Below are 25,894 nucleotides of genomic sequence, written 5' to 3'. Positions count from 1 at the left end.
TTCAGTTTTGTTATGTCTATCTAAAGTCTAGCATTAAACTCGTCATTGTATGGTCACAGATTACATACATACATATAGTCACACCTATATCCCTTGCGGGGTAGACAGAGTAAACAGTTTTGAAAAGCCTAATGGCCACGCTCAGCTGTTTGGCTTGATGATAGTATTGAATTGAGATTCAAATAGTGACAGGTTGCTAGCCCATCGCCCAAAAGAAGAATCGCAAGTTTATAAGCCTATCCCTTAGTCGCCTTCCACTACATCCATGGGAAAGAGATGAAGTGGTCCTATCCTTTTATTTATTGGTGCCGAGAACCACACGGTACACGGGTTGCAAGTATTTAATAAATAAGCAGGTATATGAAATAAAGTAAGAGGCTGTTTTTTTAGGCATATCTAATATTCGAGCCTCACAATGTTTAGACAGCAGACAGAGGGGGTGTGGAGAAGGGATGTGACCACAATTACATTTTAATATGGACTTTTTTAAATTATGCTTTCATTTGTTTTGTTTGAATTTTGAGTGACCTCAATCTGCCTGATGAAAGAAAGCAAGATATGTCCTTATACAATGAAATTTAATTACCAAAAGTTGTAAGTATTGGAAAAAAGACGGGGAGTTGGAATGGTTTCAAGTCAATTGTAGATGAAAAAGTTAGTTTCCATATTATTAAGCATTATGTCACTCTATCATTATCATTATCCATTGCACAAAAAACAAATTGGTAAGTAACATTATTCATTTTCTACCATAGAGGACATGTAACATATGGTAACCTTCGTTTAGCATGTAACAGCGTCCCCGTGGTATTTGCGATGAACAAAATCAAATCCTTTACTACGCTAACGAAACCACAAAGATTGATACCTAAACATGAATATCTTCATTCAAATTGAAACTATAACATACATAATACATACATATGATCACGTCTTTATCCCTTACGGGGTAGACAGAGCCAATAGTCTTGAAAAGACTGATAGGCCACGATCAGCTGCTTGGCTTAATGATAGAATTGAGATTCAAATAGTGACGGGTTGCTAGCCCATCGCCTAAAAGAAGAATCCCAAGTTTATAAGCCTATCCCTTAGTCGCCTTATACGACATCCATGGGAAAGGGAGTGGTCCTATTCTTTTTTGTACTGGTGCCGGGAACCACACGGCACATGAAACTATAAACCATTGAAGATATAAATAAAATCTCATAAATTTCTCAATTCAAGAAGCCTGAAAACATACCGCATATATTTTGGGCGGTTGTGTAAAAGTGCATCATCGCACGCGCATTACACCGATACCGGTTGAATGAATAAATGGAACGGAAGCTGTTAATGTCAGCAAAATGCAACGAAAAAGTCAAGTCTGCAGCCAGTAGGTGTGCTTACGAAAAACAGAACAAAAAACAGTGATATTTAGGTTCAAAATGGATTTAAATGAAGCCGGGTGGTTCCAGGCACTTCAGAATAGAACCAATTCATATATTTACATGGATGTCATAAAAGGCGACCAAGGAAAGGCATATTAACTTTGGATTCTTTTTGTAGGCGATGGGCTAGCAAACTGTCAGTATTTGAATCTCAATTCTGTTATTAAGCCAAACAACTGAACGTGGCCTTTCAGTCTTTTCAAGACTGCTGGCTATGTCTACCCCGCAAGGGATATAGACGTGACTATATACTATGTATTCCTTTATAGAAACCAAATAAAATTTGATAATTAAATAAACTTAAAATCAAATAAAATTCAACTTGGCCATTCAGTTTTTCAAGAATGTTAGCTCTGTCTACCCCGCAAGGGATATCGACGTGACCATATGTATGTATGTATGTATCAAATACAATTATTTTGAAAGATATTGAATTCCGTTACCGTGTGTTTATTTATCGCCCATCGTTGCATAAAATTGAGCAAAAAAAAAATATAATTTAATATAAAAATCGTTATAATTATTATCCCGTCACGTTGCCAATGTTATACCGCCACCCTACACCCTACACAACCGGGGGGTGGCTCTCATGTTTTATTTGACCGCCCGCCGGCCGATTCGTTAATGTCGGATAAACACAGTTTAATACAGCGCTCAATTTATGAAAATATTGATCCTCCGAGTAGGCTGCGAGTTGTTACGTGATGGAAAACGTAGACAGTGCCGTGTGGATCCCGGCGTTTAAGAATTCGACTTCGTAAAAGGGGACTTAGATGGCACTAACATGTAGTACAGATTTTACTATGATCCAATATGGGGCAGGTTCCCCTGCGGAGAGCTGAAGGCTGCGGAGGTCAGATGGTCAGAGGAAATGATGTGTAATTACGGCAATCGAAAAGTTAAAAAGGAGAAGTCATAGTTTTTACTTTCGTCTTTTTACCTTCTCCTAAAATTGCTCAATGTATGCTTGCCTCATCACCAAAATCGGCTTAGTTCTCGCCTGGATCTCAATCAGTATTCCATTAACACTCCCCCCCCCCCCCTCTCCCCTCTCGCATGTTTGTCTAGCCGACATCAAAAGCCATTAAGAAGCCATAACCGGAGCACGCCGGACGCAACCGGTTCGTTTTCACTCTCGACGGCCGCACAGAACAAGGACAGTGCGGATATTACACAAATTTTTTTTATCGATTGTTTGCAAATTTTAATGAACAAGGTGGCATAGACACGGGTCGGTTCCCATCAATTTGCGATAAGTGGGTAATAAATTTAATGTTAACGCTTATTATTACTGACGTTGTCGTTGTTTTAATTATTTTTATAACATAAAACAAAACATTTATCATGTGGCAATCGTCAATAATAAACGTAAGATATCGTTTGTACCAAATCAAAACATAGTTGAACTTGAATAAATCTCTTATTTCATCTAGTTGTGGTTCGATAGTCGAAACTGTATGCATATTGTAAGTACTTTACTTATACAAAAGTTAATAATGTATGCAATATTTTACTTAACTATGTCACAAGAAAGCGTGTATAATTTTAATAATATCTATGATTTTTAGTACGTAACTTAATGTTACAAAACAAATTAGGTACCTACATGATAAACGCAATATTTGAGCCAAGCTATATATCTGCGCTCATTTTATTTTGTGTCGTTTGATCGCATTATCGTTCACGTAATATTATGTAGTACCATTACTATTACCTCATACGATACTTATACTAATAGTATGTACTCATACATACAGTGGTCATTATATGACTTCAGAAGGTCACTGTACCGTGTTACATGGCGTTAGTCCCAGTTGCGTCCTTACCACTCAGTAGGAGCTCGGGGTGTGCCTTTGTGATTGGGTGAGTCAGATTTCTACATGAAGCGACTATCTATCTGACCTCCTCAACCTTTGTATGGGAAACAAACCTAACACATTGGATCATGGTTAGTGACGTCGTGCCGCTTCGGTCTCGGTGTGTTCACAGCACGGGAGCCCTATAAAAGTGCGCACGCGCCTTGGTCTTCACCTTTTCAGACTATCAGCGTTCACCAAGGTAAGTAGCTCGCTATTTTCTAGAGGCTTCTTGCTCGATCTCGTGTCTATAGCTAAACCCACGACCTCTTTTAACTTGTAAAACTAGTCCAAATCAAGAGTGTCTTTATTCCATCAATTTTTAAGTAATCTCGTACTATCTTACGTGCGACATTTTGCCAAAACGCGGCAGGTTACACATCAAGTTACCTGAACATTCTTCCTCAAGTATTCAATCAACAAAAGATCATCGACTACTACAGTTTCTCCTAAAATTGAGATGCTGACCGTACACAGACCTTGTATACTCGTATCCAGCTACATCCAGATGCTTGAATGTGCAGATTTTTCAATCAATCAATCACCGTAAGATCATCGTTAAACAAACTACACAATCAAGTACTGAAGTTACCCATAAAATTGTGATGCTCTCTGTACCCAGACCTTGTATTGAATACTCGTATATAACTATCCTGCTACCTACAATCCGTGTTTGCATAGAGCTCGCATACTATATCTATCTATCTTCTATATATCTACAAATTCGTGTGCCAGACAGTTCGCATGATATAACTACAGCCTTGGCCAAAAGTTTTAGGCACCCCTTAAAAATACACAATGCATGTTTACTATTGAAACAATGAATAAATACTTATCTTTAATGTATTGTCAGGGTCATAAAACGTTACCTGGCACAGTAGGTGGCATATTTTGAGGTCATGAAAAACCCTGGTCACCGAAAACACAAGATTTCAGTTTTTTGTAATCTCATCAGTGATTATATGACCAGTTGTGTTCTAGACTTCAATTAGTAAACGAGCTGTAATTTTTTTTGAGCGACAAATTGACATCATATTAATTCTAAAATGCCCATAAAAAGTAAAATTACTATTGAAAATCGAGTGAAAATTGAACTTTTACACGAACAAGGGCGATCCCAGAAAGAAATCGCCAAGTTGGTGAAATGTTCGCGTTGCGCTGTACAGTCGGCCATCAAACGGTTTACTGAGACCGGTACCCACGACGACAAACCACGAGCAGGCCGAAAACGTGTGACTACGGATCGCAAAGATAGAAAATTGGTTCGAGAGTCACTGAAAAATAGGAAGAAAACTTCATCCGCGCTTGCTGCTGCCTTGTCAGATGAAGCTGGAAAGTCAATAAGTTCGCGAACCGACACAAGAAGACTCGGGGAAGCAGGCCTAAAAAGGTGCAAAGCCAGGAAGAAGCCTAGGCTGTCAGAAACTAATTAAAAAAAGCGCCTAGAACAGCTTTACAGTACCAACATTTCACAGAGGAAGATTGGGCTAATGTGGTGTGTTCTGATGAATCTAACTTTAAGGTGAGTCAATTCTAGTAGTTTTCTTATAATTAAGAACGTTTCCTTTTTAGTTCCACTCTAATATTACAAATTATAATCAATTTCCTAATAGGTATTGTTTTTTCCTCAACCAGGTTTTTGGGACACCGGGTGTGACCTTTGTGAGGCGACGTATGGGCGCAGAATACCATGCAGATTGCGTTGTACCTACTGGCAAGCACGGCAGAGGTAGCATTATGATCTGGGGCTGCATGGCTGCCGATGGCGTTGGTGAAATGTTTGTTTGTGAAGGTTGTATGAACAGTGAAAAGTACATCCAAGTACTCAAAACTCCTCTAATACCATCGCTAATAAGCATTTACGGTGACACCAACCTAGACGGCGTCATTTTTCAGCAAGACAACGCACCGTGTCATAAGTCAGGGATTGTGATGCGTTGGTTTGTTGAAAATAATATTGAGGTGCTGGAGTGGCCGATGCAGTCTCCAGACCTCAACCCAATAGAACATCTTTGGGGTATTTTAAAGCAGAGGATCAAGGAGCATAGTATTTCATCAAAAAGTGCATTAAAAATGCATTAGTTTAAGAATGGAACAGTTTTTCTAGGAATGAGTGTACAAAGTTAGTATGCAGCATGCCGGCTCGAATCAGTGCAGTAATAAAATCTAAAGGTGGACCTACTAGATTTTAAGCTTTTCTTGTTTATATTAACCTAATTTTTAAGAAATAAATAAATATAGAAAATAAAAGTTGTTTTACTTCATTATTTTAATAAAAGTTGGGGGTGCCTAATACTTTTGGCCAAGGCTGTATGTTTACGGTCGGCTTTGACTGATGCAGATTGAATTATGGGGGCCGTCCGCGTTTCGAGCACACGCAGTTCTGATGGTGAATTAAATTGAAACGTAAGTAGGTATGAAAATGCCGTGTGGTTCCCGGCAGTTTAGAATAGGGCCGCTTCCTAACTTTATATACATTCTTCTTTTTTTTTAGGTTTTTTTGCAATGTCTTTATTGCAAAGTCTTACACAGTCTTAGGTATTAAGATAGATAGATAGATACTCTTTATTGCACCATAAGAAAAGAAATCATAAGAAAAGTAAATAAATAAATAAGTCTTTCCAAAAGATTCCTTAAAAAGCGACAATGGTAATGGATAAGCGTATAAACTCGGCTGTGATTCGAATGCGAGTTTCATAGATGTGTTAGGCTCGGTTCAAATTAATTGTTGATACATATACAAAAGAAAACTCTCATCTTCTAAAAACAGTGTATTCACTTTTTGTATTGATATTTTCAATGAACTGTATATACATTCAACAATATAGAAGCTCAATATAGTCACACAGATTTCGTTTTATGTCGAACGAATTTGCAGGCAACAGCTTGTAACAAATGTAAAATCCACAAGTTAAGTAGCTATTTGCAATCGTAAACTTGAGTGGTAATATCCACAGCACAGCGGATACTATAGGGCTGTAAAGTTTATGATTAATGGCCATTTTCCTTTGGCGCTAGACAGTTGCAGACAATTTCATAGAGTATGATTGATCGGTGGCTGATTTCCGACTACGAGTTTTTTGCTGTATGTATGACCAACGTTTGGTTTATTGTAAAAAGTCTTGTTTTATGTTCCGTTTATGTGCCGTGTGGTTCCCGGCACCAATTAATAAAAGAATAAGACCATTCCATTTTGTTGCCATGGAGGTAGTAAAAGGAGACTAAGGGATAGGCATATTATCTTGGGATTCTGCCTTTGGGCAATAAGCTAGCAACCTGTCACTATTTGAATCTCAATTCAATTATTAAGCCAAATAGCTGAACGTGGCCTATCAGTCTTTTCAAGTATGTTTATGCTAAAGCTAACAATTCATGTGTATTGTAGCCAACTTGAAGAACAAAAGATATGTTAAATCAATAGCATTCTCATAATTAACTCTCCAGCTTCATTCGTTTCTCTGCTGTTGGCTCTGTCTACCCCGTAAGGAATAATAATTAACATCACTATGGCCTTAAAGACCGATCTCTGTGAAAGACATCATTAACAAAATATAAAGATACTACCTTTTCCTTTATTCAATTTTATCAGGAAGGCGCTGTTTTGACATAGTAGCTGTTGCCCGCAACTTCGTTCCCCGCAAAAGTTCACCCTTCAACCCTTTCATTAAGCCATTCTCCCCTAATTCAGTGTTTTAGGCGTGAAAGCGTAACAGACAGATTAACTTTCGCATCAATAATATGAGTAGGGAAGAAGGAATTAGTCAAAGTAATTTTATAGTAATATCTAAATAATCCGTGTGGTTCCCAGCACAAATAAAAAAAGAATAGGACCACTCCATCTCGTTCCCATGGATGTCGTAAAAGGCGACTAAGGGATTGGCTTATAAACTTGGGATTCTTCTTTTAGGCGATGGGCTAGCAACCTGTCACTATTTGAATTTCAATTCCATCATAAAGCCAAACAGCTGAACGTGGCCTATCAGTCTTTTCGGGAATGTTGGCTCTGTCTACCCCGCTAGGGATATAGACGTGATTATATGTATGTATTTTGAAGTTTTATCTACAGTATGAGCCATTTTAATGAAACAACGAAAAATGTCACGCAACTCCGCGATTACGCCGTACACCACAAAGGTCGCCGGTTCAAACCCGATTTGATTTGCCAGAAATAGGACACTCGATTGTATTATTGTGATCCTATGGTTACGCCTGTCGAGAATGTCAAAATTAAAATGAATTTCGACTATGCCGTTGTAATCTTTGAGAGAAATCATTTGGCAGGTGAAATGTTAGCTTCAGTCAGTTAGATGGTTGATCGAATCGATTCGTCACAATTTGTGAGCAAATAAGGGAAATTTGGTAAAGGGTCAGGTCAAGAGTATACGAAACCGCCGAGCTAGCGTGAAGAGAGTTATGAATGTGGATAAAGCGAAGGAAGTGTGCAGAGATCGTGGCAAGTGCAAAGAGGTAGTCTCTGCCTACCCCTCCGGGAAAGAGGCGTGATTTTATGTATGTATGTAAGAGAAATTTCTAGAAACTCCAAAGTTTTAGGGTTAAATACTTTTGTTAGTGAATCTTTACCGGGTCACCTTATGAGTGAATTGCATACCCTTATGGTTATATTTAACGTAAAATTTAACTTTATTTAATCTAACTGTGTAATGTGACCCATATACATCCATACATACATAAAGACACGTCTATATCTCATGCGGGGTAGACAGAGCCAACAGTCTTAAATAGACTGTAAGGCCACGTTCAGCTGTTTGGCTTAATGATAGAATTGAGATTCAAATAGTCCATTTCAAATAGTAGTTTTATATATAAAAAAACTTAAAGGAGAACAATAACGATGAAACATATTATCAAAAATTCAGTTGATCCTACAAAAATTGTTTAAGTATAGATTCGACAGCTTTCAAGGGATTGATTTATTGTTATCAGTAATATCCCGCAATGAATACTTACCTACCTACTGTGAGAGGATTTCCAAAATACAAACTTTTTAATCTCGAAAATTTTACTCAAAACAAGGACGATCTAAAAACTATTGAACTAAAGTTAATGTACGAATAAATCCATATTTATTGAGGTAATTTTTTCCGCCCAACAAATTGGTAATTCATAGAGATAAGAAAAAAAAATGGGCGTCAGCTGTTTCCTGACACGATTGGAACGCATCCAAAGCTTGTTTTTCCAGCACTTAACAATATTAACACAAGATATACAAATATTCATAGGTAACATACAATAACGTCTGTATCCCTTAAGATTCTCTTCAAAAGGTTACGGAGATTAGATAGGGAGACGCTTCGTATAAAAACCTTTCATGTATTAATTCATATCATCAACGTCTATATCCCTTGCGAGGTAGCCAGAGCCAATAGTCTCGAAAATACTGAAAAGCCACATTCAAATGTTTGGCTTAATGATAAGAGTTGAAATTCAAATAATGACATGTTTATAGCCTATCGTCTAAAAAAATCCCAAATTTATAAGCGTATCCCTTAGTCGCCTTTTACGACATCCACGAATTGAGATTCAAATACTAACAGGCATTGCCTAAAAGAAGAAGACACAAGACGTAACGACATGAAACCCATTGACCGTTCGCATTATCCACAAATTTATTTGATATAAACCTGAACCTTATTCCGTTTGTCACAAGGGTCAGTTCGCCAATGTCGTATACTTACGCGCCTGACCTACGACACCGAGACTTTAATACATGCCGGTTTATTTTTATTGGAGTGGCTTCGGCTATAAGACGCGCTTACGCCAGGCACAGATGTTGTTATAGTACCGAGGTACAGAAGGGACTCTCGTAATGATCTACATACATAAAATCACGCCTTTATCCCGGAGGTGTAGGCAGAGACTACATCTTCCCACTAGCCGCGATCTCTTGCATACTTCCTTCGCTTCGTCCACATTCATAACTCTCTTCATGCAAGTTCGGCGGTTTCGAGTACTTTTGACCTGACTCTTTGCCAGGACGTCCTTAATTTTGCCATGCTTTTAAAATAAGAATTTTGTGTACATAAATAAATAACATAAATAAATAAGAAAATAAAACGGGTTGTCGTGTGGTTACCGGCACCAATTGAAAAATAAACAGGATCACTTCATCTTTTTCCCATGAATGTCGTAAAAGGCGACTAAGGGATAGGCTTATAAACTTGGGATTCTTCTTTTAGGCGATGGGCCAGCAACCTGTCACTCATCTCAATTCAATCTTTAAGCCACACAGCTGAACGTGGCCTTTAAATATTCTTGAGACTGTTGACTCCGTCCACCCCGTAAGTGAGAAACACGTGATGATTATATGTATTTTTGTATGATATGAGAGTAATTTCACCTTTTTAACGGTGATAGAATTTTCATGATCGGTTCAGGACTTTGCAAAAAAGGGCCTTCGAAACTTACAAAATTACAAATTTAACCTATTTGTAACATTTACGTATAGATTTATGTAGGCACCTATATAAGAAAGCGAGTACACCAGGTATCGACGGCTACAAAAGTTTTGTAAAGTACTTACATCCCGTGTGTTGCTCAAATCGCTTTTCTTTGCGACTCTTCTCAGTTTTACGAGACCGCCGCTCGCGACCAACGACTGTTCTCCGTTTGTTTATACTAGAATTCTTAAAATTTTACTGACGACCATTACGAAAAATAAACATACACATACATTTTTAATCACGTCTATATCGCTAGCGGGGTAAACAGAGCCAACAATCTTGAAAAAACTGAAAAGCCACGTTCAGCTGTTTTGCTTAATGATAGAATTGAGATTCAAATAGTCACAGTGCAGCCCATCGCCTATAAGAGGAATCCCAAGTTTAATTATAGCCTTTCCCTTAGTCGTCTCTTACAACATCCATGGGGACGAGATGGAGTGGTCCTATTCTTTTTTTTATTGGTGCCGGGAACCACACCGCACACTCGATTTCGGTTGTATCTTTTAGTCGCCTTTTACGACATCCATGGAACAGAAATGGATTAGATCTATTCGTTTTTCTAATGGTATACAAAGTAAAAGTTGTTGAATAATAACAAAGCACAGTATTTAAACTTCTTTGACAAAATTAAGTACTGAGAATCGGAGACAAATAACAGATTTTGGAGTTCTCACTCACCCGCTCCTCTCTGTGTTCCTCGATATCTACATATCTACATATAATATATAAAGGCAATAATGCCAGCCAATCAGGCAGATTGAGACTAAAAGCACTGAAACAAAACCACGTTCATGCTAAATTCACTTCGTTAAAACAGTATTTTTTTAATTAATCATATTATTATATATAACTTTATTATTTTTACTTTTTCTTTTAACAAAAAATACGTTAATATTTTCGGTTTAGTGGTTAATATTAGCTGAGCACCCATTTCGAGGTATAAGTGTGAATAAAATTAACCTAAATTGTTCCTGACAAAAATGACTTACAATTTTTTTTTTATTGCGAAACCTTATCAATGTCGGAAGAACCTATTTAGACAAATACTAATCCAATTGCTTCTTTTTGTATACGTTTTGTGTAGATTAAGCGATCGATTTCACTTTTACTTGGCGAAATGTCAAGGCCGAATTTGCAAAAGGCCCAACTTTTGTGAAGTTTTCCCCCTTCGCTGAATTTGATTAAAAGAGATTTAAGTAAGTTCGAATCTTATGTTATAAAATACTAAACTTAACGATACTATATGTTACAATAAACACTTAACATAAACATTCAAGACCCAGGCCAATCAGAAAAAGTTGGTTTCTCATCACGTCCCGGGATCTGAACCCGGGACCTCCGATTTCACAGACAAGCGCACTATCACTATACCACAGTGGCCGCCATGTTTTAGATTAATAGGTAGATAGATGACTGAAATCAGAGGATGCTATTCAACTGTTTCACACATTTATGTAATCATGTCTTTATCTCTTACGGGGTTGACGGAGCCAGCAGTCTTTTGACAGGCTATTTCAATTTACACACACACACAAACATACATAAATCCCGCCTCTTTCCCGAAGGGGTAGACTGAGACCACATATTTCCACTTGCCACGATCCCTGCATACTTCTTTCGCTTCATAATTACTCTCTTCATGCAAGCTCGTCGGTATCGGGTACTTTTGACCTGACCTTTTGCCAGAACGTCTCCGATTTGATCAAGGTACGTTCGTCTAGGCACACATTCACACTTCCTTTATATATTTGCTTAGTCAATCTGCTTTCATTCATCCTCTCGATATGACCAAACCATCTAAGCATTGCCTTTTCTATTTCAATGTATTCTTCTTTTAGCTCTCTATTATAATTTACATACATACATACATATAATCACGTCTATATCCCTAGACAGAGTAAAGAGAGATTTAGCTATTTGGCTTTAAGATAGAATCGAGAATCAAATAGTGACAGGTTGCTAGCCCATCGCCTAAAAGAAGAATCCCAAGTTTATAAGCCTACCCCTTAGTCGCCTTTTACGACATCCATGGGAGAGAGATGGAGTGGTCCTATTCTTTTTTCTATTGGTGCCGGGAACCACACATCACATTATAATTTAACCGAATCAAAATAGACTTAGTGTATTTCCGCCGGCACCACTGCCGATTTTAAAACTCCCATTCCATCCGCTGACCCGAATATCGGTCATAACAACGCAAGTCCGCCATTGATTGCTTATCGATTTATTTTAGACATTGTGTTTTAACGTTATACCGATGTTTGTGCATGCCGATTGGACTATTGTACACGATTTTACTATTCCTGCAGGCATGCAAAATGGATGTCGTAAAAGGCGACTAAAGTTTCGTTTTTTAGGCGATCGGCTAGCAACCTGTCTCTTCTTGAATCTCAATTCTATCATTAAGCCTTTCAGTCTTTTCATGACAGTTGGCTCTGCATACCGCGTGGGGGATATTAACGTAATTGTATGTTATGTTGTGACAAGAAAATATTGTGATGAGCATCCGCGGAAGCCTATATTTTCACGAGCCCCGACACGCACTTGGCCGGTTCTGGGCAATAGTATATGAAACAAGTTTGAGTTTGGCACGTGGCAATTTGTATTAAATGTCATATTTATAGTCGTTAATGTATAATTATTAATATTAAGCAATCCGCGTCCTTTCGACCTTTCTTGTATTTGAGATAAAGAATAGGAGTCATTTTATTTATTTGGACGAGGTACTAGGTTTAAATTTATTTATTTAAACTTAATTGTACGAAATACAAATGTACAGCACAATTGGTGGACTAAATGCTTGAATTTATTTGACGTCAACCAATGTTGTGAAACCAATAGATTTGACAATTATTAAGCGAAATGATAGTATCCTATAATAAAGAATAAAAATTTTGAATTTGAATTCGGTAGTTTTTGCGTAAAAGAAAAACAAACACACAAACATCCTTAAAAACGTTCACGCTTAGTTATGAAGAGATGATGATGATGATTAATGTCAAATGTAAGTTTAACTAAATAAATATATAGTTCGTCACAGACATAAATAGCCTCTATTTGACACAAGTATTGATTTGAGTGTTACCATCAGACATGACATGGTGGGCGTGGCGGCAGATAATCGGCTCTTACCAAACAATACGTAGGTACGTGTTCTACGTGTGTTTTATAGGAAAATAATGAGAGAACAGAGGTGGAGCGAGATTCGAGTTGCGCCGGTGGTTGAATCGGCAAGGTGAGAAAAGAAAAAAGTAAAAAATATTTATTCGACGAACACAAAAAAAAGAAAAAGAACAAAGAAAACAAACACCTAAAAATACAATTGTGTGCCCAGTTAAAATGACTGATACGCATAAAAGGTTCAAATCCCACCTCGGCCACATACAAATGACAATATTCGAAGTAACATAACATTACGAAGTACATTAGTTTGAATGCTAACCGACACTCTTACGGTGAGTGAAAACATTGTGAAGAACCCTGGACGGATCATAACTCATATTGCATCATAGTTAAATCTGCACAAGACAAATGTGACTTTTTGACTCGCCTTTTGACGTCAACCATAGGAAATCCTCAAAACAGTTTATTTTGTTATTAATATTGATAGAATCTACACACAGTTCACAATGTGCGAGTGATGAAAAGCAAATTTTTAACGATGTGTGTGTGATGGAAAGCTCTCTAATTTTGAAATAGTCTACTGTCTAACATATCAGCAGGAATGAATAGGAATGTTGGAAGGGTAAGGCCTGGACTAACGTACTTTGATCATATCAGAAACAACCTGGCGAAAGACCAGGTCACGCTTCTCCAAAACCATTTATACTTTAATATTTACTTTTTCCAATAACAATATATTGTGAGAAGTTGTATTTCTGTATTCTCCATATTTTATTTGACGGCCTCCAATGTTTACCTTTGAATTTGCGAAATTCCGAAGTACTATATTTTCGTGACGTAGTAACTATTGGCAGAGAACATCGTTATTTGTTATTATGATTCGGAAAGGTTCTTTCCAAAAAAATATATTACTTATCTGATTTTAAACCTTCGCGTTGCATTATTCTATTTATAAATACTAATTGAACGCGCACGTAACGTACCTTTATTTTATCTTGGACGTTTCGAATCATATTACAATGATCCGTGGTGACTGAAAAATATTACTTAGTTAGGCACTACATAATTTAAATATACATTTGTTCACCATTCAAGCCTGCCAAACACGTCTATCTTCTCCTTCTCTCCGTCTCCCAGTAATTCAGAGAGAAAGAGAGAAATGATCATACTATCCAATCCGACTTATATTACCTACCTATAAATGCTAAAGCTTCAAAGGTGTGTTTGTTACTCTTTCACGCCAAAAGTACTGACCGAATGTTCATGAAACACTACAGTAATAAAGCTTAGACATTGGAATAGCACAGTCAATCTTAAAATTAAAATCTATAGATTTAATGCGTCGTGGGTAACAGCTATTAAGACATATGCCCTTGCCGACGTTCGTGAGGGCTACTAACACAATAAAACTAAACTGAAATCGCTTCATCCTATCGTGAACTATGATACCACAGACAGACATACACGTCAAACTTAAAACACCCTTATTTTTCCGTCGGAGGTCAAAAATAAGGAACAATAGCCCAAATTACATTCCGTATTGAAGCCAGTCAAATGTCAGATATAATACGAATACTTCCAAATTGCCGTGAAGTTTTGTTATACAAACATTGTTGAAATTTGCTTGGTCTTCAGTAGAATGTTCTGGAACTTCTAGGAAGCGGAGATACGAGGGTTCGGAAAGATAAGAGAGAGTACTTAGTGAGTTTTTTTCGAATGAATACAGTTCATATATTTTTTTTAATTTCAATTCTAATATTGCATCAGGTTAGTAATCTATGAAAACACAGTAAGTATGTTAGTGCCATGTGATTTCCATCAATTTAGAGCAGAACCAGTCCCTATTTCCCCATGGATGTAAAAGGCGACCATGGATGTAGAAGTAGGCGGAGAATGCAACCTAGAACACGCGAAGAATTCAAATTCCAAATTTTTATTCATTATTATGGGACACTTAATAATTAAAATCTTTTGGTTTCACAACATTGGTTGACGTCAAATAAATTAGTCAAAACTAAGTTTACTGCCGCTTCCAAAACGTCAGTGCAGAAGAACTCGGTAACAAATTGCACTGCAGCATTTTCTTTTATAACGTACCTTTTATTTAAATAAACTGTAGCTACTTTTTAATGATAATTGGCCTTTAAATACTCTTATTACCTAGACATAAGTACAAAAATACAGGTTTACAGATGTTCAAAATTAGTACTCAACATTTTCAGTCAAGACTGAAAAAGAAAAACAACTCAGAATTTCGTTGCAATTTAGATTTTATAACCAAGGAAAAAGAGTTTAAAATTAAACAAAATTTCGTATGTGCTCTGTTCACATATTATTGTCTACATTAATTATCCCACAACAATTAATTTTTTACGACCATAATAAAAGTTTCGCAAGCGAATATCGCGCTCATTACAAGTTGTATACTTTCTTAAAATCCTTTCACGATACTCAAGTCTGTAATACATTCCTTTAAGTACTCAAATAAAGGTTAACAATCATGTCTACATTATGTCTTTTTGTAGAAAAATACATTTCTAAAATAAACTACGGTCACAGTAATCGGTTCAGTAGTATTTGCGTGAAAGGGTTTAGTTTTCACATTTATAATATTAGAAGGATTGAATAAACAGTAAAAGGCGACTAAGGGATACGATTGCAAACTTGGGATTCTTTTTTTGGCGATGGATTAGCAACCTGTCACTATTTGAATCTCAATTCTATCATCATTAAGCCAAAAAGCTGAACGACCATTGGCTCTGTCTATCCCGCAAGGGATATAGACGTTACCATATGTATGCATGTATTGAATAAACCATTATCAAATTCAACACCACCTAATAATTCACCTGTCCCTAACACCTGGCTTCCCCATTACAGTAACAAAGGGGGTATGGTATGGACGGACAGAGATCGGCAAACAATACGTTGCACTTAATTTTTTATCGTCCCCTATGTCGATAGTTTGATGGACGTGTTTAAACAGTACTTACCTATCGATTATATTATTGTCGATAAATCTTTCCACACCCCTTTCTGGGGTAATAGTTGCTATTTAGAATTAAGTTTTTTTTTTTTATCGAACCCTATACAGCAAAGAATGATTCTTATTCAAAAAGTAAACTTATTTATAAATTTTACAGTAGAACGTTGACTTTACGACAATTGGCTCAGTCTAGCCCGCAAGGGATAGAGAGAGCCAACAGGGTTTAAATAAGTAATTTTGGCCACTTTCGGCCGCTTTAAATGCAAAGAATTCATCTAATTGTGTGATTTTGGCAGAAAACAATAAGTTAAATATGTAAATAGGTAGTTTATTAATTTATTTAAACTTTATGCACGTAAAATGGGTCCATCAGGTGGACTAATAATCTGGACCAGCCAGGATAATTGCTCCATTGCTGGATGCAACTATGAACAAAAGCATTGACAAAGTAATGCATCAGTAACTTCAATCAAAGAACTTCACTGAAAGGAAGAATAAAATATTAAGAGTGAAATAAGTATAAAAGAAAGTTATGAAGTAAAAAGTGTTATTGGTAACTAACCTTTTCGTAATGTAGGTTACATTACGAAAAGGTTAGTTACCAATAACAGACGGACTCTGGGCCCGTCTTCACAAAGGTGAAGAGGCAACAATTTAATTTCTTGAAATTTAATATCACATAGGTACATAAGCGTATCTTAAGCTCATGTATGTAATATTAAATTTCAATTTATTGTTATAATTTTATGTGCAATAAAGATCTTTCTATCTATCCATCTATGATGCGATAAAGTGCCTGTGAAGGCCTACTTTCTGAATAAAACATTTTGCTTGATTGCTTGGTTTTAACTGGGATTATTGCCATGAGGACGATAATGATGTTAAAATTTGTGATACTTCGGACAGATGCTTAAAATACAGACTATTTCATTATAATCTAGGAAATATACACATGGACAAAACCGCTGGCAGAAGCTTATGAAGACGCACAATTCACTCACGCATACAAGTTGTGTATGCAAAGCCCTTGGTCAAGAAATATATTGAATTACAGGAAGATACTTATATGTATGTGTGTTTACTTATGAGTTAGAAGTATGCTAACTGTGCTAAGTTAATCAGGCATAATGTAAGATTAACAATAGTATTACAACCTGACAGTGTAAAGATTATTAAATTATTAATATATATTTTCATTCAATCACAAATATACTCCATCTCTTTCCCATGGATGTCATAAAAGGCATCTAATAAATTTGTGATTCTTCTTTTAGGTGATGAGCTAGAAATCTATCTATTTGAATCTGAATACCATCTTTAAGCCATACAGATTGGCTCTATCTACTCGGTAAGGAATAAAGATGTGATTATTTGTATGTCTGAAAAGATTGATGAGTGTGGATGTAGACAGCGGGTGTGCAGGGATTGTAGCAAGTGGAAAGGTGTTTCTGCCTTACTCTTGAGAAAAGCGATTTTAATGTATCCAATTGAAAATTTGTCTGTCCAGTTTAAGAGACAAACAAAAGGCAAATCAAGCGAAAAGAACTCCTGTGTAATAATTAGTGCAATACTGAAATACATTATGTACAATTAGGTAGGAATAGGAAGTAGGTATGATGCTGACCTAAAACCTAAACCTAACCAAGAGACAATGAATGACACAAAATATTTCAAGGTTTGTTGGTGTCATTTTAGATAGTGAACCATAACAACTTAGCCTTTTTAACAGAATATGATTTTAATTATTGAGAATTTTCACAATGAAGCAACATACTGTTAGGTAAAAAGACAATCTAATCAATAATACACTACTTTGAATAACAGGATTATTGAGTTGAAGCCCATTAGGAGAGGAAAATTACTGATGAATGAGTTTTTATTTTGATATATAATTCTTGTTTCTCTTTCTTTCAAATAATGCATTACAATTGATTCATATGACGTGCAGCTGTTCAAAAATATTGTCATTTACGACTTCGTTTTCGATTTACATGAAATAATGTCGAGGAATCCCGCACAACGCCACATTGGGCACGTACCTAGGTGCTCCAAATTGATGTTATCCAACAAGAAAGAATGTTTATAATGAAAAACATTTGTTTTATTCTGTACAGTCGCGAATGATTTTAACCAGTTTTTAAGTGTTTTTGTAATACATTTGGGAAAGAAATAATTTGACAACCGCTCGGGAAATGAACAGCTGCTAGGGCACTCTAGCCGGCCCACCGGCGCCAGACACATACAGCCACGCTACGATAAGACTTGGAACCTCGACAAATAGGTTACAGTATCCTTACTTTACAGATTCATTTTTCATCCACAATTCTTGCCGTAAAATGAAATATAACAATACTCACGTGATAAAACAGGTATCATCCAACAACAAGCGTCATAGCGATCCAAAAACGACAATCACTGCATAAATAATCACACTTTAACACTGAACATTTTAGCCATCCAACGTATTGCACAAATGACTTTTTAATCATTGATAACTCATAACAAATTGCACTGACCAACTTTTTAATCACATACACTAAATACAAAGATAATATATATAAAGATATTATCACAATAAAAAACAGAATATCACAAACGGATAACACTTTTCTACATGTCCTTGCGTTCACATAAATTGGCAGCCATCTTGCGCTAATGCGAACAACAAAAAGTTGCCAGTTGTAGAAGTTTAATTTACCCGCAATAAATTTCTTTGGCACGGTAAATATTTAAGTTTGTTTACATATTTTTCTATACCTAGTACTTGCAAATGAACAACAAAAACTTTAACAGTCTCATGTCCTTATAAATATTATTACAATATATTCTAAACGAACCAATAGTTATATGAGTGACATGTTATCTATGATATTTTAAAAAATAGTCTTGTCTTTATTATTGCACTTATTGACACTGGCAGTTCCGTGAGCTTTATTGATCGTAATCTGGTGCAAGCTATGAATCTCAAAATCAAACCATGCCATCAAACGATCACACTGGCATCATTGAATCATGTATCACATGTAGATGGTATCTGCTATCCTACTATTCGACTGAATAACTGTACGTACAAAAACATACCATTACTTATTGTAAATAACTTATGTTCTGATGTTATTATTGGACATGATGTTCTTAAGGATCATTCGTCAGTAGAATTACATTTTGGTGGAAAAAGAGAAAGCCTTCAAATCTGCAATGTCATGCAAGCAACTGTTCCAGCTGTGTCTGTTTTTACAAATTTATCTTCTAACATAAAACCAATAGCAGTCCGGTCGAGACGCTATAGCACTGATGAAGAAACTTTTATAAGACAAGAGATACATAATCTTTTACAAGATGGAGTGATTGAACCATCTGTATCTCCTTGGAGGGCACAAGTAATAATTATTGGAGAAGATCATCACCGGCGCCGCATGGTTATTGATTATTCGCGAACTATTAACAAATATACAGAACTTGATGCTCATCCACTGCCTAGCATAGAACTGGTAGTTGCTAATGTAGCTAAATACAATTATTTTAGTCAAATTGATTTGAAAAGTGCTTACCACCAAATTCCAATATTAGAAAAAGAAAAAAAGTATACAGCATTCGAAGCATGTGGTAATTTATATCAATTTACTCGCATTCCATTTGGAGTAACCAATGGCGTAGCTGCTTTTCAACGTACACTACAATTTATAATAGAGTCAGAGAAACTTAACGGCACATTTGCTTATTTAGATGATATTACCGTATGCGGCAAAACAAAAGACGATCATGACAAAAATTTGGCAAGATTTATGATGGCAGCCGAGAAATACAGTTTGACACTTAACAAAGACAAATGTACCTTTTCTTCTAGCTCTATAAATTTACTTGGTTATAATGTTCATAATAACACTATTAAACCAGATTCAACTCGTCTTAAGCCACTTCTTGACTTACCAGTCCCATCAGATGGACCTTCACTGAAGAGAACTCTTGGCCTTTTTGCGCATTATTCAAAATGGGTACAAAATTTTTCTGAAAAGGTAAGGCCTTTAATCTCAAGCAAAAGCTTTCCACTCGATGAAACAGCTATTTCTAGTTTTAATTCTCTTAAATCTACTATTGCTAAGTCATGTTTGACTGCAATAGACAATGAAGAAAGATTCGTCGTTGAAACTGATGCTTCTGAGCATACAATTGCAGCATCTCTTACACAAAATGGAAGACCAGTGGCATTTTTTTCTAGAAGTCTTTCTGATTCAGAACGCCGTCACTCTGCTATTAAAAAAGAAGCTTACGCAATTGTAGAATCTTTACGCAAGTGGCGACACTATCTCTTGGGTCGACATTTTCTTCTCATCACCGATCAACAGTCAGTTTCATTTATGCTGAATCAAAATCATACAAGCAAAGTTAAAAACGAGAAAGTTGAACGATGGCGTCTTGAGTTGTCGTGTTATAAATACGACATTATATATAGACCAGGGAAAGAAAATTTCACTGCTGATGCTTTGTCTAGAATAAGCGCTAGTATATCTACAAATAAACTTTATGAAATACACGATGCTTTGTGCCATCCTGGAATAGTGAGAATGGCACATTGGGTACGTCAAAAGAATCTACCATATTCGATTAATGAAATAAGATCCATGATTTCATCTTGCCCTATTTGTTCAGAAATAAAACCAAGATTTGGTCAGACACACGGCCATTTCATAAAAGCAACTTCGTGTTTTGAAAGACTTAATATAGATTTCAAAGGGCCTGTGCCAAGTAACACTACTAATCGTTATATATTAACAGTAATCGACGAATACTCTAGATTTCCTTTCGCTTATCCATGTAAAGATATGACTGCTTCAACTGTTGTTCATTGTCTGAAAGATATCTTTTATCTATTTGGTATACCACAATATATTCACTCTGACAGAGGAACATCATTTTTATCAGAAGAAGTCCAACAATTTCTTCATTTCCTTGGAATAGCTACTAGCAGAAGCTCTCCCTACAATCCAGAAGGTAACGGACAAATAGAAAGACTAAATGGAACATTATGGAAGAGTATTCAACTAAGCATTCGGTCCAAAAGTATGGGAATCGAAGAATGGGAAAAAGTTTTGCCTTTTGCTCTTCACTCAATACGCTCGTTGTTATGTACAAGTACCAATGCAACCCCTCATGAACGTATGTTTCATCATCCTAGACGATCACTAAATGGACAATCTATGTCAACGTGGTTACTTACTCCAGGACCTGTACTACTTAAACGACACGTAAGAAATTCTAAATATGACCCATTAGTTGATGAAGTGGAATTATTACAACCTAATCCCATGTATTCATATGTCAAGCTTCCTGATGGTCGTGAAACAGTAGTTTCTAATAAACATTTAGCTCCTTTGCCGCAACTTAATCAGGAGAGTGAAGAAAGTGCTGATATGGAGCCGGATGTCCAGGAAACTATAAATGACACTGTGGAACCTGACGTGTCAAATGAAGCAGCCGAGTCCGAAGAACCTGTTCTACGCCGTTCCAGTAGAGATCGCAGACCACCAGCTTATTTAAGGGATTATTTAAGGGGGGGAGAATGACATGTTATCTATGATATTTTAAAAAATAGTCTTGTCTTTATTGTTACTGTCATAGTTGTGTTTTAACTAGAATAAAACCAATACATTTGGTTTTGCATTATTATTACAATGAGTCAACAGCATGATATTTGATTTAAAATTCTAAGATTCGCATTTTATGCTTAGGAAACTTACAATAAACCCATTGTGACAACACATTTTGAAAGTAATTGATACTTTACTGTTTCATTTTTAAAGAAAAAATATCAATCCACACTAATAATAAAGAGAAAAGATTTGTATTCTCATATGTTATTAACGAATAAACTCAAAAACTACTGAACCGATTTCAAAAATTCTTTCACCAATAATAAGGTTCATTATTTGAAAGTGCCATCGGCATATATTTGTTTTGAAATAAATTACATTTCAGACTGATTAACTAATAACTAATATTTATAAAGTAATCCGGAAAAAAGCGCTACTGAAAAGCTATTCTTGATGCGCTATGGCAATCCTCTTTTGAAGACCAAGAAGAGACAGAAACTTATCATTCCACTTGCCACGATTTAGATTCATGATCATTCATTATCTCTTCATGCATTTCCTGGGTTTTAAGAAAATTAAGCAATACTCCAAGTTAAAATCATAAAAAACATATTTGACAGGCAAATAAATCACCGCACATTAAAACCAACTTCGAAGGGTAGCCAGATGGTGGTTTGAACTACTCATCAATTGGGATTTTTTGGAAACTGGTAACATAAGTACCATAAACGAATCCATAGACAATAAAAGTTTTCTTTAAAGGGTATAGAGTTCTATTCACGTATGTTGACAATGCATTTGTCATTATCTTCGCTCCCTATTTATGCGTTTACCTTATTCCTTAGAAACCATATAAATAAGAGAAAGTAAAACTAAGCTATTTTCGTGAATAGCCCCGAATAATTCACTAATCTAAAATTATTATGTAAACTTCATCTTAGGTCAGCAATGGCGGCTAGATGGCGCTCCTGTTCCATGATCTTTTCAAATTCCTTGATCATCATCACATAGTTATAATAAACAATGAAGAAAATTTTTCATATCATACATATATAATAATCAACATTAAATCAACTTTTCAACAGCCTTGACAACATTCAGGTGATGATGGAATTGAGATTCAAATAATGATAGGTGTTAATAACATTACGCATAAAAACCTAAGAGCCTGTACGCTGCACAGCGCCGTTCAATTATACTCGTTCAATCCAGTCTGCCTGAGTTAGACCTAGATCGGACAAAGTCGGCGGCACGCTGCACGGGCCCTAATCCGGCTCGAAGGACCAACATTGGGGTGTATTATAGACCAATAGCTCAACAACACCCTTACAAGGCTCAAGTAATACAGGTGAATTGAGTCTAACAAGATGGCCTCAAATATCAACCCTAGACGCGGCAGACGGCACAACTAGCGATGAATTTCCACCATAGGTACTCAGACATTTATTTTATTGAATCGTCATCATATATTTATCCCATCCCATACCGATTCCAACCAACTACTTATAAATGTTCTCTTTTTCTTAACAAAATTAAACCGTTTAAAACGTATTTACTGAAACTTTTTTCCTGAAATTTTGCACACCACGTAGTATGAAGTATGTACAAAGGAAAAGAAAATAGGGTACATTTTTGAATGATGAAAGCTTGTTTATTTGTATTTATATACTAGCTGTTATTTTTTGGATTAGGCATTTTTATTCCATCTCACATTATGGTAAGTGACGATGAAGACGAGGATATATCCAATAGATACTAATTTATTCTACTTTTGAATGTTCACAGACAGTACTTGTCTGGTAATATAGACGCAGGCAGTTCACTCCACACCTTAGCAACTCGAAACAAAAAGGAACTATCGAAGCGTTTAGTTCGACTACCTATTTAGTATTTCAATGACAAAATGGTAAAATTTTTGTCTGCGTTTCGTAGTCCGATGGAGGAATGGTGAAGGTTCAATTATCTCAAAAAGTACTTTTGCCTAAGTCTGACCAGCGTTATAATTATTTCACCCACTTTTGAAATAAAACAACGAAATAGTTAAAATATGTATTACTTTTTATTTTTGTTATTTTAAATGTTAATAACTTACAGACCACAGGTCTTACGATTTCAACTTAAAATAATTAACTCTTACATTGTTACGAAGAAAAAAGAAAGAAAAATTAAAATAAACTGGTAGTGTTTTGAAAAGGCAAGAATTGAAGAAAATGCAATGTTTTACACTTATTTCGTACTTAATACAATGGAGCATGTTGCATTTCAAACTGTATTTTATACTTAATTACCATTAAATTGGTTTTTCTAATAGAAAATTATTGTCTCAAGTCTACAAACGCATCATGCTACATCGCATTTTTAAATTAATTTTATTTAGACAGTTATTTTACCAATTAACGACGAATTGTTTAGAAAAGTAATTAATCACAACAATAAAGCCACACAAGTGACTGTCGAATTTTGCAGTAATATACCTACATCACCTTCTAAAACGAAGGATTGTTTTTTTTTTTCACATTTTTCTGTCATTTTTTTTTGATTTAAGACAAATGTTATTATCCTTGGTCCCACTAACCTAACATTTTTCTCTTGTCACCAATTAAAATAAAAACAGTTGGTGTATAGTGACCAAAGGATTTAAACCTAATGAATAAGTACCAATAAACAATTACATCATTGCAAACTCTCACATTGGAATGCAGGTTTAGAGAAAATAAAAGAAACAATCCCAAGTACAGAAATAAAAAAAATGCACTTCATAAAGGACCATGGTCCAAAGAGTTCTGACTAGACATAATCAATCACACTCACACCTATTTAGTCTGTGTAAGGTCACTTTCCCGCCAAAACTACTCGCACACTTCACCACATACATTTCGAAACCATAGACAAACTGCCTATTCGCCAATATATGGTCGCCAGTAACATTTCAGACGAAAATCCTCAGGAATTTAGCCCGGATCGGATTTGTCGAGAAGTCATCATCCCTTTGTGATAGACGAAGATCATTTGATGATGACTCCGGGATTCTTCTGGTATTCCACGGGTAGGAATATGTGCATCGAGTTTTCTATTTCACTTCTGCATAGAGGGCATCGATCACATCTGGAAGGAAAAGAGAATGACATGAATAACGAGCGTAATAAATAAATATAACAGAAAGATAATTTCATCATACGTCTTTGAAGAAAAAGACAGAAAATCAATGGTCATGTGAAGCTGGATAGTTAAGTAATGGAATACAAAATACAAATACAAAATGAATCTCTAGTTTATAACCCTTCATCTTGATCAACTTTTGCAACCAGCGCGCAGCAGCAGTCTAAACATACTACGTTTTCCTCATCCAAAGCACTTCCCTTTTTTTTAATTAGGCAGTTAGGTATATATTCATTCATTACAGATTCCTTGTGGTTTAGAGGCAGTTTTCCAATATTGCCGCTGGAATGGAAATGAGCGGAATTTTCACTGAAATAATCTGTGTCATCTCATGGTTTCCGTCAATGTGAGGCTTCAAATTAATGAAAAAATAAATTGTCTATACCTTGGAGCGCACTCCTCGCAGCAGACCACGTGTCTGCATGGCAGGAACAGGGTGTCCATGGCGTTGTCCATACACACGCGGCAGGCCAGCGTCTCGCCGGCGCTTCTAGACCTGGAGCGAGACTCCTGCGCACAAAAAGAAAGTATTTTGTTAGCAAATATATTTTTTAACAGGCGCTACTCTGTTGCGCAGCGGACATTAAACGGAACTTGAAAGAATAAAATTTCTATGCAATAAAGATATTACAAACAAACAAACAAAAAAGTTATTTTTCGTCTCCAACAAATTTTTCGTATTGGTAATTTTGTAAGTATTAAAAGACCTTGCAAGCCAAACATGTCGCTGTTTTTGAAAATTAAATAAATACGTACACATATTTTTTGTAAAAGGCATTGATAAATTCACACCTTAGCACGAGTATCTTATCGCCATCGGCCAAAGTACAGCTATTGTAAAATAGAGGTTGGTTAAACATGATTTCAAGATGGCGTCGCAAAGATAAAACCATTTTGTTTTCTTTGTATGGTAAATCGTAAAGCTGTTTCTTATTAGCATGATTGAATTATATATACGTTAATAAATTTGTACTTTATGTTAATAACTTTATACCTCAGTTTCGATTTGCAGTCGTAAATCCCGAGGGAACAACGACACCTTACCTACCTACCTAACAATAAAAAAAATATGCAAACTCAGTTTCAGATAGTTAGGTGGGATCTCTTAAAGTCCCATTCCATCATCAGCTGAACGTGACCTATCAATTTTTCAAGACTGCTGGCTCTGTCTACCCCGCAAGGGATATAGACGTGATTATATGAATGGGTCTCATCCCGTTTGATTTTAAAATATCTAGTTATTGAGTTACTGCGGCAAAATATAAAATGTGTAATCAGCCTCATAGGTAAG

The 25,894-nt window shown here is 36.0% G+C and overlaps 2 protein-coding genes across 4 annotated transcripts in view; both read right to left on the bottom strand.

Annotated features, from left to right (window-relative positions):
• The window catches only part of LOC132903314 (uncharacterized), a 142,074-nt gene extending 123,569 nt beyond the window's left edge, over positions 1-18,505 (bottom strand). For all 3 annotated transcript variants that reach the window (XM_060951327.1, XM_060951329.1, XM_060951328.1), the window contains exon 1: positions 18,211-18,505. The gene's annotated coding sequence lies outside the window, so the exon portion shown is untranslated. The remainder of the gene's footprint in view (positions 1-18,210) is intronic.
• Positions 18,506-23,481: 4,976 nt separating this feature from the next.
• LOC106138011 (E3 ubiquitin-protein ligase MYLIP) overlaps positions 23,482-25,894 on the bottom strand; it is a 28,554-nt gene continuing 26,141 nt past the window's right edge. Inside the window, exons 5-6 of the mRNA XM_013338982.2 lie at positions 24,989-25,113; positions 23,482-24,549 (exon numbers count right to left, since the gene is read on the bottom strand). Coding sequence (XP_013194436.1) covers positions 24,450-24,549; positions 24,989-25,113 — 225 coding nt within the window. The 3' untranslated portion in view covers positions 23,482-24,449. The remainder of the gene's footprint in view (positions 24,550-24,988; positions 25,114-25,894) is intronic.

Source organism: Amyelois transitella, chromosome 24, assembly GCF_032362555.1.
Source record: "Amyelois transitella isolate CPQ chromosome 24, ilAmyTran1.1, whole genome shotgun sequence".
Classification (NCBI taxonomy): domain Eukaryota; kingdom Metazoa; phylum Arthropoda; class Insecta; order Lepidoptera; family Pyralidae; genus Amyelois; species Amyelois transitella.
The sequence above is the reverse complement of the archived record's forward strand: the minus strand, read 5'-3'. Positions and strand labels throughout refer to the sequence as shown.